Raw genomic sequence first — 15,089 nt, 5'->3', positions numbered from 1 at the left:
TTTTGAAGTCAAAGCACAAGAAGTTGGATTTGGTCAAACGAAATAAAAGCAAAATGCATTCTAAGCTGATCTTAACTTGTTCAAACCCTTACAAACCGAGATGCTTCTCACCACAGGCTGGCTGGTTGCGCTTCAGCCAGGCTCTCCCCTTTGATCAGCACTTCAGTTGCTTGGTGGTGATGTCTGTAGATGGAGGTGGAAGAGAGAGAGAGCGAGGATGGCAAACGTCCCTTTTATCATGTTCTTTCTTTCCTCTTGGCTTTGCCCCCACCTTCAGGGTCAGGTGAGCGTTACCTCATCGCAGTCCCAAACTGACCAAAGGAAGGGGGCGTGACTCACTCCAGAGTCCAACAGATCCTTTGTTGCTGCCTAGGCCACTGTCCTTTGTTCCTGTGAGGCTGGGCTGGGTTTGTTCCATCCATGCCCTGATGAGGTGTGAACTTCCCCTCTGCTCTTGGAGAGTTTTGCCTGGCCTTGTTTTAAGCCACGAGGGCACATTTTCAGCCTCATAACTATATACGTGAAATTACAACCTATAACATCCCTATAACAACAATGCTTGGTGCATCATGAGTTTTCTGAAGACACCCACCATGACAAACTTTGCATTGGATACCATACAGTCATAAGGATGAACATGGGGGTTCAGGGGGTTCCCCTGACATACCTCTCACCATTCATTCAGTATGGCCACACCAATTTGGCACCATCCCAACACCCCAGACAGACCATGGCAGGGGAAGGGGATGTGAGATGGATGGCAAGGTGCAGGAGGGGCCTTTCCCTGCTCCAAGAAGGGCTCGCGGCTCTCCTGGTTCCCCAATGTGTTTTTATTTGCATCCGTCCCATGGCCTGTTAAAGGTCACAAGCCAAGTGCTGGCCTGGAACGTAGCCACCTGCCGGTGAGTCAGCCCTGGGGTCACGTGTGAGCAGGGAGCTGGGGCTGTGTTCTCTGTCTTCCCTCTGAGAGCAACCAAGCTGCCTTGCTGTGTTAATCATGCTGCCCAGTGCCCTGAGGCCAGGACGGCTCCTCCAGGTCTGGGGGCAGTTACTGACCACAGGGGAGAGAGGCGGAGTTGGGACTTTTCTGCTGCTCCTTTACCACCCTCCCCACAGATGGCAGCGGCAGCATAGCAACCTGCATGATGATGCTGGGAGTGTGACCTCCCTGGGGTCCCTGTCCCCGAGTCCTGGGGGGGCCATGCCCCGGCCAGCATTCCCCCAGGGTCAGTCTGAGAGGGCATCGTGCAGCGACCTGCCCTTGGCTCGGGCCTGGGTGCTGCTGACCCTGGGTGCTGACCCTGGGTGCTGGGTGCACGCTGCCCGCTGCAGCGTGTGGCCCTGAGTCTGTCCTGCTCCGCTCACTGCCGAGTTCTCGGCACGCGCCCTTTTCCTGGCGCTGGCCGGTCTCATTGGACTGACCTCTCCGTGCTGTTTTGATGATCTGATAAAGGGCATTTGGAACAGTCTAAACAAACTGCCCTGGGGAAATCCGGCGGTCGGGAGGAATGCAAACCCAGTGAGTGCATAAGGCTGCCCGGCCCTCACAGGCTGTCCCCCCGCAAAGGACACCTCCTTATCTCCAGGGGGCAGTTACTGGTATGGTGCAGGAGGGCCCGGCTGCTGCTGGCTGATAAGACATCCTGTGTATGCTGCAGGTGGGGTTTCCGTTGTGGGCTGCGCCGAGCTCAGTGCATGTACAATCCACCCACCCGTAGTTTCCAGTGCAAGCAAAGGTGCTTCAGAGACGCGTCCCAGGGCTGGAAAGAGCCCTCCGTGCTCAGGCAGCGCCGCTGGAAGGTGCGAAGGCAGGGAGGAGGCCCGGGCAGGAGCAGAGAGCCAGGCCCCGGCCCTGCAGAGTCCTGCAAACCAGGAGGCTGGCGGGAAGGCTGAGAAGTGGGTGAGGCTGGGGGATGTGGGACGGAAGCGGGGGTGGCGGGGTTGGAGGTGGCTAGGCAGACAGTGAGGTGGACTGAGGCTGGGTGGGTTGGTGGACGGGAAGCCACATCTTGCATAGCATGGAGTTCTCATTGCAGATTCCTAGGAACGGTCTCTCCCCCTTCCCCCTTTCTGTGCCGCCCTCCTCTGGGATCCTTTCCAGTCTGGACAGAGCTGTCCACTCCACGGCCCGTCCGCCTGATCTCTTTCCGAAGGGCCCTCTGCTGGCAGAGCTGACATGCGTCAGCCTCAAGGCTGCCTGGGATCCTGGCGAGACATGCAGCTGGGTTAGAGTTCGAGCGGAGAGGTACGAGGGGGGGGGGGGATCCAGAGGGGCCGCTCGGGGCTGTGTGCTCGTGGGGGTGAACAGGGGCTGAGCCGGGTTTGTCTCTCTGTGCCTGATCCACAGCTTCCGTGGGGCCGTGAGAACCGCTGTGTGGCCCAGACCCTGCTCCAGCCATGATCCGCCTGCGAAGCCGTGCCCTGTGCTGGGCTCTGCTGGGTGCCGTGACCCTGGGGCTTCTGTACCAAGCCGGGACCTGCTATAGCCGGGGGAGCTTCCCAAGCTTTTCCTACAGGTAAAGACCAAGCGATCTGCTCTCTGAGGGCTCTAGCTGCGGGGAAGGCGACGCAGTCCCTGCCGTGGGTCTCAGCATGTGGACACCAGTGATGGGAGCAGCAGAAGCATGTGGCTAGGGTGCTGCTGATCTGGGGGGATTTCTCTGCCTTGCGGGCTCTGCCAAGCTGCCCCTGCCAGCGGTGGCATCTCGCCCTCGCTCACGTCTTTGTGCCAATCGTGTGCCCTTGGAACTTTCCGAACAGCAGGCGGATAATGTTTAGCAAACCTGGGGACTTTCCCTCTACTCCTCTGGCTGCTTCGCGGTGGGGTGAGGGGCCCATCCTGGGGCCGCCTGGGCCAGAGGAGCAGGATGACGGGTTCTGGGTCTCTGGCTCTGAGGCAGCGTTGCAGGCCAGGGGATTTTTGCTTTTGAAGCAAATGAACCCCCGGCTCCTTTTTGTGCATTCACCCACTGCTCTGAATGGCAGCTGGGGATGAAGCATTTCCAGGTTTGCAGGGTGGGGGCTGCTGTGAGGCAGGAACGAGTGCCCAGCACTTCGCACTCAGAATCTCAGCTCCTTACGCCCAGGGGAGCGATGGTCCTGGCCGGGGGGGTTCACGGGCCCCTGCTCCCACTTCTGTTTGCCCTACAGAGCCGGATGCGATCCCGACTCCCCTGGCCTGCCTGCGTCCCTCCCCTCAGCGGGGCTGGATTAGCACTGGTGTCTGTGCTGATCTCTAATCCTCCCCTCACACGCGTGACTGGGCTCAGGGGATCAGGAACAGGATAGGGAGCTTTGCCTGTCTACTTGGGGGAGGGGGGGCTGAGCAGGCCAGTCTGCTGGCGCTGACCCTCCCTCCTGTGTGCGGCCCCAGGGTGGGGAGCTGCTCCCTCTGCTCTGTGAGTCGGGGCCTTCACGCGCCAATCCAGCCCCATGGGGGGTCGGGTCCCATTCCCACATGCCCCAAGGGGGTGCAGGGTTCTGGTTGTGCAACCTCAGGGCTTTAACCTTTGCGGTGACCAGACTCCCATGCCTGGGGGCAGAGCTGATGTGCAGGCACAAGGGGGCAGAGCCGCCTTTAATGCCCTGTTTCTTCCTGCGTAGCTGCCTTCGTATGGCACCGCTGGCCGTCACTTCCACAGGTGCCGTCCTGTAGCGAGCCACGGGGGCAAAGTCCCTAGCTGCAGCAGCCACCCGTGCAGCCTGAAGCAGCAGGGCCCCGCGCCCCCTCTGACGGGCAGACACCTTGCCAGGCCGAGGGGGAACGCACCGTGAAACCGCTCTGTTCTCTGCCCCCTGCCCCAAGGGATCCTCTGGGAGCTCACCAGCCCGGAGCCGGAGCCGGAGCCGGAGCCGGAGCCATGCCAGCGCAGCCACCGGCGACCCTGCTGGGCAGCAGGGCCCCCAGCTCCACGCTGCAGCCGTTCTTGGGGGACCTGTATGGCCGGGACGAGACGCACCGGAGCTCGGTATGCACCGCCTGCGCCCTTCGCGGGGTGAAGGCCTGGGGGCTCCCGGCCGTGGATTTGTTCCTGGAGGGGGAAGCGTCACTGCGTGGCCATGCACAGGAGGGGTGCGCAGTGCCAGTGGGGACAATGCCCGGCTCCTGCCACCAGGCTCCCATCATCCCCCTCGGCGTCCTCTCATCCTGCAGCTCCGAGGGGCCAGCCAGGCCCAGAGCTCCCCTGCGTGGCTGCCCAGACCAGGGGCCTCCTGGTTGTGTCTAGAGCTGGGCTCACACAAAGACCCCCCCACCCCCCCCATGGGCAACATCGCCTCCTTCCCTGGTAGGCCCCCCCAGCCCCCTCCTGGCATGGCTGCCTGGCTCTTCCTCATCCCCCGCTCTTCGGGTTTTGCTTTGCCAGAGGTGCCCCAGTGGCATCAGGAAGAGGATCGCGAGCACCAAGTTCAGCAGCGTCTTCCTGGAGGCCATCCCGGTGCTGCAGTGGGCCCGGCATGCCCGGCCGGCTGAGTATCGACGCCTGCGGAGCTACGGGGGGGCCCACGGCTGGCAGGAGGTTGGCTGGCCCGGTGAGAGCTCGCCCACCGCTCGTGCTGGGGTGTGAGGGGCGAGCGGGGCCCACAGAGGAGCTGGCTGTCGCCCTGAGAGCGGAGCGCTGGCCGCTTGCTCCCAGGAAGGCTGGGGCCTGGCCCTGCCCAGTGGGTGACTCCCGCCCCTCGGAGGTGGTGCTGGGTCTGCCCTGTGGGGAGCAGAATCCGTCTCGGTCTCCAGCCCGGCTAGCACTGGGACGCCTGGAGCATGGCAGCTGGGCACCCTGTCCCCGTGCCTGGAGGGGAAGCCTGCCGTGTGCCTGGCACGTCGCCCGGGCCCCGGCTCACCCTCCGCCCCTGGCTTGTGGTTCCAGTTGTGAGGGACGCGCTGACCCGTCTCAACGCGTCGGCCAACGGGCGCATGTTCGACGCCCACCCCCGAGCTGCTGCGGGCGGCTCCCCCTGCGTCCGCTGCGCCGTGGTGGGCAACGGTGGCATCCTGAACGGCTCCCAGGCAGGGGCTGCGATCGACCGGCACGAGTACGTCTTCAGGTGAGAGCTCGCCGGGGGCTCGGCAGCGCGGTGCGGGGGGGAGGGGTTTGTACCTGCCCCAGGTGAGAGCTCGCTGGGGGCTCGGCAGCGCGGTGCGGGGGGGAGGGGTTTGTACCTGCCCAAGGTGAGAGCTCGCCGGGGGGGCTGGGCAGCGGGGGGAGGGAGCATACCTGCCCCAGGGGAGAGCTCGCCGGGGGGCTGGGCAGTGCGGTGCGGGGGGGAGGGGTTTGTACCTGCCCAAGGTGAGAGCTCGCCGGGGGGGCTGGGCAGCGCTACATGGAGGGGGGGATTGTACCTGGCCCAGGAGAGAGCTCACTGGGGGCTCGGCAGCGCGGTGCGGGGGGGAGGGGTTTGTACCTGCCCCGGGGGAATGCTCGCCGGGGGGGCTGGGCAGTGCGGTGTGAGGGGGAGGGGTTTGTACCTGCCCCGGGGAGAGCTCGCCGGGGGGGCTGGGCAGCGGGGGGAGGGAGCATACCTGCCCCAGGGGAGAGCTCGCCGGGGGGCTGGGCAGCGCGGTGTGAGGGGCAGGGGCGGCTCTAGAAAATAGGCTGCCCCAAGCAGCCGTGCGCAGCGCCGCCCCTTCCCCGGTCCCGCGGCGGGTCCCCTCTTCCCGCGGCTCCGGTTGAGCTCCCGCAGGCGTGCCTGCGGCAGGTCAACCGGAGCCCGGGACCAGCGGACCTGCCGCAGGCGTGCCTGCGGGAGCTCAGCCGGAGCCGCGGGAAGAGGGGACCCGCCGCAGTCATGCCTGCGGGAGCTCAGCCGGAGCCAAATGCCGCCCCCCAGGGAAAGGGCCGCCCCACGCGCCTGCTTGGCGCGCTGGGGTCTAGAGCCGGCCCTGGTGAGGGGGAGGGGTTTGTACCTGCCCCAGGGGAGAGCTCGCTGGGGGGCTGGGCAGCGCGGTGTGAGGGGGGGGGTTGTACCTGCCCCGGGGAGAGCTCGCCGGGGGGCTGGGCAGCGCGGTGTGAGGGGGAGGGGTTTGTACCTGCCCCGGGGAGAGCTCGCCGGGGGGCTGGGCAGCGGGGTGTGAGGGGGAGGGGTTTGTACCTGCCCGGGGAGAGCTCGCCGGGGGGCTGGGCAGTGGGGTGTGAGGGGGGTGGGGTTTGTACCTGCCCCGGGGGAGAGCTGGCCTGGGCAGCGCAGCGGGGGGGTGGGGATCATACCTGTACTGTACTCAGGGTGACAGCGCCCCCAGCAGGGCCCCCAGCGACACGCAGGCCCCAGGGGAGTTCACTCATTCGTGCACCGCGTGAGTGAGGTTTGCGTGAGGGCCCCAGGCAGAGCACAGCACAAGCAGGAAGAGGGGCAGGCTGGCCAGGGGTGGCGGGTGGCGCACATGAGCAGGGCAGGGGCGGATGTTGGCCGTCCCCATTCTCAGACAGGTGCTCTCTGCTCCCCATCGTTAGCTGTTTCGCCTGCTCCAGGCCGGAGCTGTGGGCGCCTGGTCCCCTGGGCCGAGAGCCCGTCTGTGGCCCTCGCTGGGCGGTAACGCCAGATCCCTCTGCCTCCGGCAGCCCCAGGCGTTGTGGGAACGCTCTCTCCAGCTCCGGAAGAACGTCCCTGTGGCCGAAGCTGCGCTAAGACTGTGCGGGGTCTTTCGGGTCGCGGCCCCCGGAGCAGCCTGCAGCGGTGACTCTCCCCTCCTCTCCTCGCAGGACCAACGGGGCCCTCACCAAGGGCTTTGAAAGAGACGTGGGCCGCAGGACCTCCTTCTATGTCTTCTCTACTAACACCATGATGAACTCGCTGCATAACTACGCCAGCAACGGCTTCCGCCAGCTGCCCCAGACTCTGGTGAGGGGACGTGCCTGCCCCTGGCCGTCACATGCTGACGCCGCTGGCTAGAGCCCGGGTGTCTGAGCAGCGTGAGCAGGGAGGCAGTGTGGCCTAATGGATGGAGCACTGGACTGGGACTTAGGAGATGGGGGTTCCATTCCTGCCCCAGCCACTGAGCTACTGGGTGACTGTGGGCAAGTCCCTCTCGCCCTGTGCCTCAGTTTACCCATCTGCACAATGGGGAGAATGCTCGTGACCTGCTGTGTAATGTGTTGTGAGATCTACGGAGGAACAGCGCAACTTTATCATCTCGCACACTGCTCTGCTGATGCCCTGCACTCCCAACCCACAGCCCCTCTGCTAGCCCAGCCCTGGGCTCCCCACACTGCCTCTGCTGAGGCACCTCAATATTCGCCCTGTTGTGGGGCCCATCCTGAGCCCAGGCTGCCAGGTGTACTGAATGCCAGGGGTGGCTCTGGGCTCTCCCAGCCCTGGGCCGAGCATGGCTGCCTTGTCACCGCCCCAGGTCAGGCAGCAGCAAACGAAGAGCCCAGCCGAGGGCTCCACAGGGTGGGGAAGGCAGTGCTGGGCCAGGGACCAAGACAGCGTTCATCGCCGTATTCATTGCAACAGGAAACCAGGTACATCTTCCTCCCGGACCATGACCGAGATTACCTACAGCTCCGGGCGGCCCTGACCCATCGCCCTGTCGACAGAGGCCCAGATGAGGGTGCTCGGTGAGTCCCGGGGCAGGGAGGTGGGTCCTTGGTTTGAAACAGGCTGCTTGGTTCCTGCGCTGCCCAAGGTCTGTGACACACTGCAGGAGATCTGTGCGCCCACTGCCCACCACTCGAGGGGAGCCGGGTGCCCACCGTCCATGTAATGCTTGGGAAGTGGGGGCCAGGTCCCATCAGGCACTGGTAAAGCGGCAGTGTCTGTTATGGGGGAGGTGGCAGGGGTCCTGGCATGGGGGCAGGGCGCTGAGACGAGTCCTGAGGCAAAGCGGAGCAAACCAAGGCCTGGAGAGCTCTGCTAGTGGCCTGGAGGCTCCCTTGTGCAGCACAGGCCTCTGCTCTCCGCCAGCGCAGGGCTAAGCTTCCCTGCTGGTGGTGCCCGGGGTGCGGTCGCTAGGCACAGGAACAGCAGCCTGCTCTGATGCTGCCGTAGTTCAGCAGAGGGGCAGCAGCAGCCCCAGCGAGCTGCTCCTTGGTTCTAAGGCGCGAACGGCTCTGGGTCTCGGTTAACGTCCGCGGAGCTGGGGGTGGGGCGGATGCTGGCTGGACGGGCCATTGCTCTGCTCCGACCCAAGCAGCTTGGGCAGGCTGAGGACATGGCCGTGGGGAGTCCCTTCGGGCCGGGTGGGTTCTCACACCGGCTCGTCTCCTCCCCACAGGCCGGAGCGATACTTCGGGAAAGACCTGCGGGCGGAGAAGTTTAAGATGTTTCACCCAGATTTTATCCGCTACGTCAGGAACCGGTAGCGATCCTGTGTTGGAGCCTCTGCCTGCAAGCGCTTCCCGGGGCCCTGCACTGCCATGGGGGGAGGGCTGGATCCAGGGCCCCGCAGCCCCCAGAGCCCTCGAGCGTAGCAGAGACAGAGCCTTTGCCCCCGGGGTGGCAGGGAGGGAGCCCAGCTGATCTGCAGGGCCCGTGTGGCTGGCTCCCAGAGGAGCCATCCACCAGAAGACGGGGAACTGCAGCGGGGGATCCGCTGGCCCGGGCCAGCCCCCTTGGCGGGATGCCCCAAGCCAGTGAATTGCCCGTGCTCCGCGGGGTGAAGGCACGGTCCCCACCATCGGCTGTAGTCTTCCCTCTTCTCTCCTGGCTGGTAGGTTCCTCCGCTCCAGCATTCTGGACACCCCGCAGTGGAGGCTGTACCGTCCCTCCACCGGGGCAGTGATGCTGCTGGCTGCCCTCCACACCTGCGATGAGGTAGGGAAGGGACGGCTAGTAACCCGCTCCGGCCACCATCTGCTGGTCACAGGTCACGCTGCCAGCCTTAGGATGGGAGGGACTCGGTCATTTCCTCGCCCTCCCCAGCCCCTGTGCTGGACTCCTCGAGGGACAGCAGCCACGGCTCGCCTGGCGCTGCGCTGGCTGCTTTCACCCCTGCAGCCTGCGTTCCCTACGGCCTCTCTCTGGAGCCTCCTGGTCGGGCCCATGTGCCTTGCTGTGCCCTGTGTTGCCTGGGCCCCAGCCGTTGCATTGGGCTGCGCTCATTGTCCCGCTGCGGTCCCTGCGCTGTGCCCGCTGGTGGCTGCACTGCGCGGGCCTGGTGTGTTAGCCCTGCTGCGAGCCACACGCCGCAGTTAGCGGCATGGGTATTTCCCTCATCTCCGTGGCGATGGCTCTACCCCCGTGTGTGGCACACGCGGTCCCCGTGTCCGGCCATGCAGCCCTAGTGCGTGGCGCGTTGCTGCTGCTGCTGCTGCAGGGCTCTTGCCCTGCTCGCTTAGCTGGGAGCTGCAGGAGTTTTATCTGCACGTTCCCAGTGAGTGCAACAATCCGCTCCCCCACGGAGCTGGCAAGACCCTCATGAGGGTGACCCCCCACACACACATGGGAGCGGGTCAGGGGAGGCCCGTACACCACAGGCAGCAGGTCCCTGATCAGGTTCTGCTCCACATCTCCCTTTAAAGGGCTGCAGGGGTCGGGCATTGTTCCCCCCCCCCCCACCCACAGTGGGATTTTAGATGGGGTCTGTGCCTGGCTGCTCAGGGCTCCTGGCAGCATCTGGCTAACTCCACCCCCTCTCCCAGGTAAGCGCCTACGGGTTCATCACCCCCAACTACCGGGCCTACTCCGAACACTACTTCGACCCGACGCACAAGGCCCTGCGGTTCTACGCCAACCACGACCTGCGGCTGGAGATGAGCCTGTGGCAGGAGCTGCACCAGAGCCGGCTCATCACGCTGCACACGAGAGGCTGAAGGTTGGGACCGTGCTGGGCGGTGCAGAGTGAAGGGACCTGCCTGGTGGGGCGCTGGGGCAGACACGCCGGCACTGCGCTGGGAACAAACCCTCCGTCAAGCGTGAAGCTGGGGCTGGACCTCAGGGAAGGAAAAGCCCCGTTGGACTGTCGCCTCACCATGACCAGGGCAGGATGCTGTGAGCTGGGCTCGTGCCTACGCCATGAGTGGAATGAGTTTGTCAGGCCTCACCGTGGCTTCACAGCAGACGGAGAGGTGCCTCGTTGCTTGGGGAGGCGTCCTCCTGCACTGGGCGATGCTGCCCACGGCCGCCTGCCAGCCCCAGGGCGGTTCCCGCCCGAGCGGAGTTGTCACCTGACTGACTATCCCTGGAACAAATCCAGGCTGCTGCTTTCTGGCGGGGCTGAATGCAGCTGGGGGGGCTGTGTAGCTTGCAGAACAGCTCACGAGAAGGGGGCTGCATGGCAGCCCTGATCCAGCAGAGCCTTTCGCTGGGACTGAACTGGCGCCATGAGCAGGCCTCTGGGCTGTAACGCTGCTCGCTGGGTCCCCAAGTTCCCTCCAAGCGTCCCTCCCTGCTGCTGCTGCTGAGAATTGCCTACTACAGGAGCGTGCCTGGCCCCGCAGGCAGGGAGCCCTGGCATTCGAACTCCCCGGCCTGAATAACCGGGGAATGGGGGAGTTGGTAAGTCCCGTTACAAAGCAGAGCAATGCCTCTGGCTCCTGGATAGTCTGTCCCCAAATTCCAGCCAGCCTTGGGGGCAAGATCCCAGCACTCCGGCCGCTGGGGTGTGGCATGAGCCCCTGCTGCTATACAGAGCGCGTCCCTCCTGGAGCCAGAGCAGCCTTTGTCTAACCATAGCCCCCTTCTCCCCTGGCCAGCGCCAAAGAAGGGGCCTCTACCCACACAACAGGAAGAGCAGTCTGAGAGCCAGGGATGTCCCGACTCGGGGGCATTGGCTAGGTGCCGGTCCTTCTGTGCCTCGGTTTCCCCATCTGTAGAATGGGAGTGGGCACTGTTTGTTAACAATGGGCTCTGCTCCCCTTGGGCAGCAGGGTGGGGCTGGCACTGCCAGCTCGCAGCTGGGCTATGCAGTGCCCTGGCGTCCGCGGGGCAGGCAAGGCCGCGCCAGCCGCCCTTTGTTCCAGCAGCATTAATCAGAGCTAACTGCCCGAGTGCAGCCGGGCTGCTGCTGGCTCTAAATCAATCAATCATGTGAAAGCTGGCGGGGGAGGGGATGGGGGGAAGCAATTCCCGTCCTGGTGGGAGTCAGCCCCTTGCATGGCCAAGGACATAATCCCAGGGCACCTTCCCCTCCTCGCTCCGGTGCTCTGTGCTCCCGCAACCCAGCCCTGTGCTCTGCGCTACTCCCTAACCCCTGTGCTCTGCGCTGCCCCCCAACCCCGCTGCTCTGCGCTCCCCCCTAACCCCGCTGCTCTGCGCTCCCCCCTAACCCCGCTGCTCTGTGCTGCCCCCTAAGCCCTGTGCTCTGCGCTCCCCCCTAAGCCCTGTGCTCTGTGCTGCCCCCTAACCCCTGTGCTCTGCGCTACCCCCTAACCCCGCTGCTCTGTGCTGCCCCCTAAGCCCTGCGCTCCCCCCTAACCCCGCTGCTCTGTGCTGCCCCCTAACCCCGCTGCTCTGTGCTCCCCCTAACCCCGAGGTGCTGCTGTGCTCCATGCGCAGAGGGGAAGGGCAGGGTGCTGGGGCACAGGAAGGTCCTCACAGGTGTCTCAGTCCCAGCCCTATTGCACCCGGGAGGTAACTCCCGACTGCCAGGAATGGAACCCAGGTGTCCTGCCTCCTCGCACCAGGCCCCAGGCCCTTCCCCCACTCTCGCCGCATGTGAAGAGCTGCTTGGGGCGTGGGGAGCTCTGGGGGGGCAGTCCTGGCCCTTTTGGCCCAGCACTGGACAGGGAGGTGAGAGACCTGGGTTCAGGGTCCAGCTCCCCCCGCAACTCCCTGCGTGGCCTTGGGTGAGTCCCTTCATCTCCCTGGGCGTCGGGTGTGAAGGTGGGGCTGGTTCTCCTCTCGTCGATCCAGACTGGGGCCCTCTGGGGCGGGGCGGTGTGTCCGGCAGCACCCAGCTCCATGGAAGTGAGCTGTGCCCAGGCCTCGAGCCCCGGCTGTAACCCAAGCAATAAACCCTGGCCTGGGCTGAACCGAGCCACGCAGGGCATTGCCCAGTCACAGTGGAGAATCCCTTCCTTTCGTCGCTCTGCCCTGCGCCGTCTCTGTCCTGCCCCTCCCCGCTGGCTGCTGGCGTTCAGCCTGCCACGTGCTGGGGCAGGGACACGGCTCCTGCACCTTGCCTAGCACGTTCGAGCCTCTCCCTTCGGGGGAAGAGTTCTGCTGCCTTCACTTGGGCAGCTACACTCCCAGGGCAGATTCCCAGCTCCCTGGATGGGACAGCGGCTCAGGCTCCAGCCCTCCCCCGTTCTCTTTGCATCATTTTTTAAATGTGACTTGAACTGTAGCGAGATCATTGTTCCACCAGCAGGGGCGGCTCCAGGCCCCAGCACGCCAAGCGCGTGCTTGGGGCGGCATGCCGCGGGGGGGCGCTCTGCTGGTCACAGGGAGGGCGGCAGGCAGGGTGCCTTCGGCGGCGTGCCTGCGGAGGGTCCGCTGGTCCCGCGGCTCCGGTGCACCTCCCGCAGGCGTGCCTGCGGAGGGTCCGCTGGTCCCGCGGCTCCGGTGCACCTCCCGCAGGCGTGCCTGCGGAGGGTCCGCTGGTCCCGCGGCTCCGGTGCACCTCCCGCAGGCGTACCTGTGGAGGATCCGCTGGTCCCGCGGCTCCGGTGCACCTCCCACAGGCGTGCCTGCGGAGGGTCCGCTGGTCCCGCGGCTCCGGTGCACCTCCCGCAGGCGTACCTGTGGAGGATCCGCTGGTCCCGCGGCTCCGGTGCACCTCCCACAGGCGTGCCTGCGGAGGGTCCGCTGGTCCCGCGGCTCCGGTGCACCTCCCGCAGGCGTGCCTGCGGAGGGTCCGCTGGTCCCGCGGCTCTGGTGCACCTCCCGCAGGCGTACCTGTGGAGGGTCCGCTGGTCCCGAGGTCCACCGGAGCCGCGGGACCGGCGACCGGCAGAGCGCCCCCCGCGTCATGCCGCCGTGCTTGGGGCGGCAAAATGTCTAGAGCCGCCCCTGACCACCAGGCATTGTGATCTCCCCTGCTGCAAGCCAGCCGGCCCCAGCCAGTCCTGGCGCTAGCTTGGGAGTTCTAGGTACAGGTTCCCTTCTCGGTTGGAGCTTCCAGATGAGTTTGGAGTGGGCCAGAAGTCCTGCAACCCCACCCAGCCCTGCTAGCTCGGGAAGACCGCAGCGGTGGGCACAATGTAATTGGATGGCCGATGCTGGGCTAGTTCTGGGTCGTAGGCTCAGCCCTGCCGTTTCATGACAGCGTCTCTCCGTCCCGTGAGCAGCAGCCTTGGCTAACTTCTAGGCCGATGCCCGGGTCAGACATGAATAAACGGGCTAAGTTATACAACAGATTCCGTAGCTTTATCTTGGCTGGCTGCCCGGGACCCTCGGTGGAGATGGAGCCTGTTATCTCGCCTGAATCGCACTGGTGAGCCAGCTGCCTGTAGGGCTCCCAGGCCTGGTTTGCAGGCAGTAGCCCGGGCCCCTGGCGGAGGTGGGAGGGAGGGCGGTCCATGGACTCCTCACCCACAGGTCTCCTATTCCCTTTGATGGGAGTCGTGTGCAGCCATGTCTGTCCTGCTAGAACGGGGCCAAGTGCTTCCTTGGGACATTTCCCTCGCGGGAGCCAGGCACCACTCAGCAATGGCGTTAGCCTTTCCTGCGGGCTGACCCCCGCTCCCGTCTGCTGGCGCAGGCTGGGGCACGGCTGCCCCCTCTGGCCCATGCGGCCTGGGGAAGGAGTGCAGCAGGTGTGACGTTCTGAGTGTAATATAATCTCTCATTGAAAAGTGACAGGGCCAGAAAGAGTTAGTTACCTCGCAGACTCACCTGACCCAGGGCCGAACTTGAAAGACTGGTTAGGAAGAGATGTAAATGAGCAGAGCTTTGAAATGCAAGTCTGCATTGGTAGAGGTAGAAGGGGAGATGTCTGCTCAGGTCTTGGGATGTCAGCAAACAGGTCTTGTCTATCGCTATAGCTTTGATCCAAAGATCAAAAATGGAATATTAACATTTAGGAAGACACTTGAGTGAAACAGGATTATTGTCTCTATCTCTTTGAAGGTTGTGGTAACCTGGATCTGAACTGTTTAATGGATAAATTACTCTGTGCTAATTGCCAGGATGGTTGGGAGAAGGTGAGTTAAGCCTATTGTTTTCCCAGGCCAAAAGGCTGCTGGAAATGTATAAAAACCTTGGGACACGATCCTGCTTCATCTCAGATCTGCTTTGGGTTTCAAGAGGGGGAAACCTTAAGCCACAAGGATTGAGATCCCCAGTCACTGACTGGAGCCACCCTGAATATGGACATTGGACTATAACCTCTGGACTATTTCCAAAAGGACTTTTGGCAACTACAAGCTCATCTCTGCTGTATCTGAACTTCAAGAATTGAATTCACGTCTGTCTGTATATTGATCTTTTAACCAACTCTCTCTCTTTTCTTTTTAATAAATTTTGGTTTAGTTAACAAGACTTGGCTCTAAGCGGGTATTTTGGGTAACATCTAAGTTATCATTGGACCTGGGTCTGGGGCTTGGTCCTTTGGGATCAGGAGAAGTTTTTCTTTTCTATGAGATAAGATTTTCAGAATTTATCATTATATGTTTGACATGTGTGTCTGGATGGAGGCCTGAGGCTGGGCACTTTAAGGGAAACTGCATTGTTTGGACTTCTAAGCAACCAGTGAGATACTGTAGAAGCTGTTTTGGGCTGGCTTGGTAAATCTAAGTATTGGAAGGTCCACCGGCATTTGGGGTTTGTCTGCTCCGTTCTGTTTGTAGTTCACCCTGATTGAGTGACCTCAGCTGGCTCCCACGGGCTGGCAGCATCGGCACAGCAGGGCAGAGACGTTTTCTGGGTAGCAGAGCAAAGACAGATCTTCAGGCTTGGCTGTGCGCAACCAAACAGCCCTTGTCCTGCTCCTGGCTCGGGGTTGGCGTGGAAGGGGGCGGCTAGAGTGGACTCTGGGGGCATCTCTGCAAGGCCCAGTGCCGTCGGAGCAAGGACCTGCTCGTGCACAGATGGAGTGGGGTAAGCACAGGGCTGGGAGCCAGGAAGATCTGGGCTGTAATGGCAGCTGTACCATAGCCTGGTCCAGCTTAGGGAATTTCACCTCTTTAAAGTCCCCTGCTGCAGTCGTGGCCTCTGGGGCTGTACGGGTGGGGAGAGCAGCCCTGAGCTGCCTGCCCCGTGGTTCTGTCTGGCCC

General features: G+C 63.6%; 1 protein-coding gene across 4 annotated transcripts; it reads left to right on the top strand.

Moving 5' to 3' along the window:
- The first annotated feature begins 1,741 nt into the window (after positions 1-1,741).
- LOC123356988 (alpha-N-acetylgalactosaminide alpha-2,6-sialyltransferase 2-like) lies at positions 1,742-13,986 on the top strand. Of its 4 annotated transcripts, none has more exons than XM_045000242.1 (11): positions 1,742-1,900; positions 2,037-2,245; positions 2,348-2,516; positions 3,806-3,968; positions 4,365-4,530; positions 4,866-5,043; positions 6,696-6,834; positions 7,450-7,553; positions 8,210-8,293; positions 8,649-8,748; positions 9,576-10,772. In XM_045000242.1, the coding sequence occupies exons 3-11, from the start codon at positions 2,398-2,400 to the stop codon at positions 9,744-9,746; spliced, it is 1,224 nt and encodes a 407-aa protein (XP_044856177.1). In that variant the 5' UTR covers positions 1,742-1,900; positions 2,037-2,245; positions 2,348-2,397; the 3' UTR covers positions 9,747-10,772. The 4 variants fall into 4 exon arrangements, 3 of the variants coding, with proteins under 3 accessions (XP_044856177.1, XP_044856176.1, XP_044856178.1); XR_006575480.1 differs by lacking the exon at positions 1,742-1,900 and adding an exon at positions 13,945-13,986 and having other exon boundaries at positions 1,942-2,245; positions 9,576-10,431; XM_045000241.1 differs by lacking the exon at positions 1,742-1,900 and having other exon boundaries at positions 1,942-2,245.
- The last annotated feature ends 1,103 nt before the right edge of the window (positions 13,987-15,089 follow it).

The sequence above is a fragment of the Mauremys mutica genome, unplaced genomic scaffold (assembly GCF_020497125.1).
Source record: "Mauremys mutica isolate MM-2020 ecotype Southern unplaced genomic scaffold, ASM2049712v1 000170F_np12_subseq_2783730:2963042_obj, whole genome shotgun sequence".
In the NCBI taxonomy this organism is placed as follows: domain Eukaryota; kingdom Metazoa; phylum Chordata; order Testudines; family Geoemydidae; genus Mauremys; species Mauremys mutica.
Note: the sequence above shows the minus strand (reverse complement) of the source record. Positions and strands in the feature narration are given on the sequence as shown.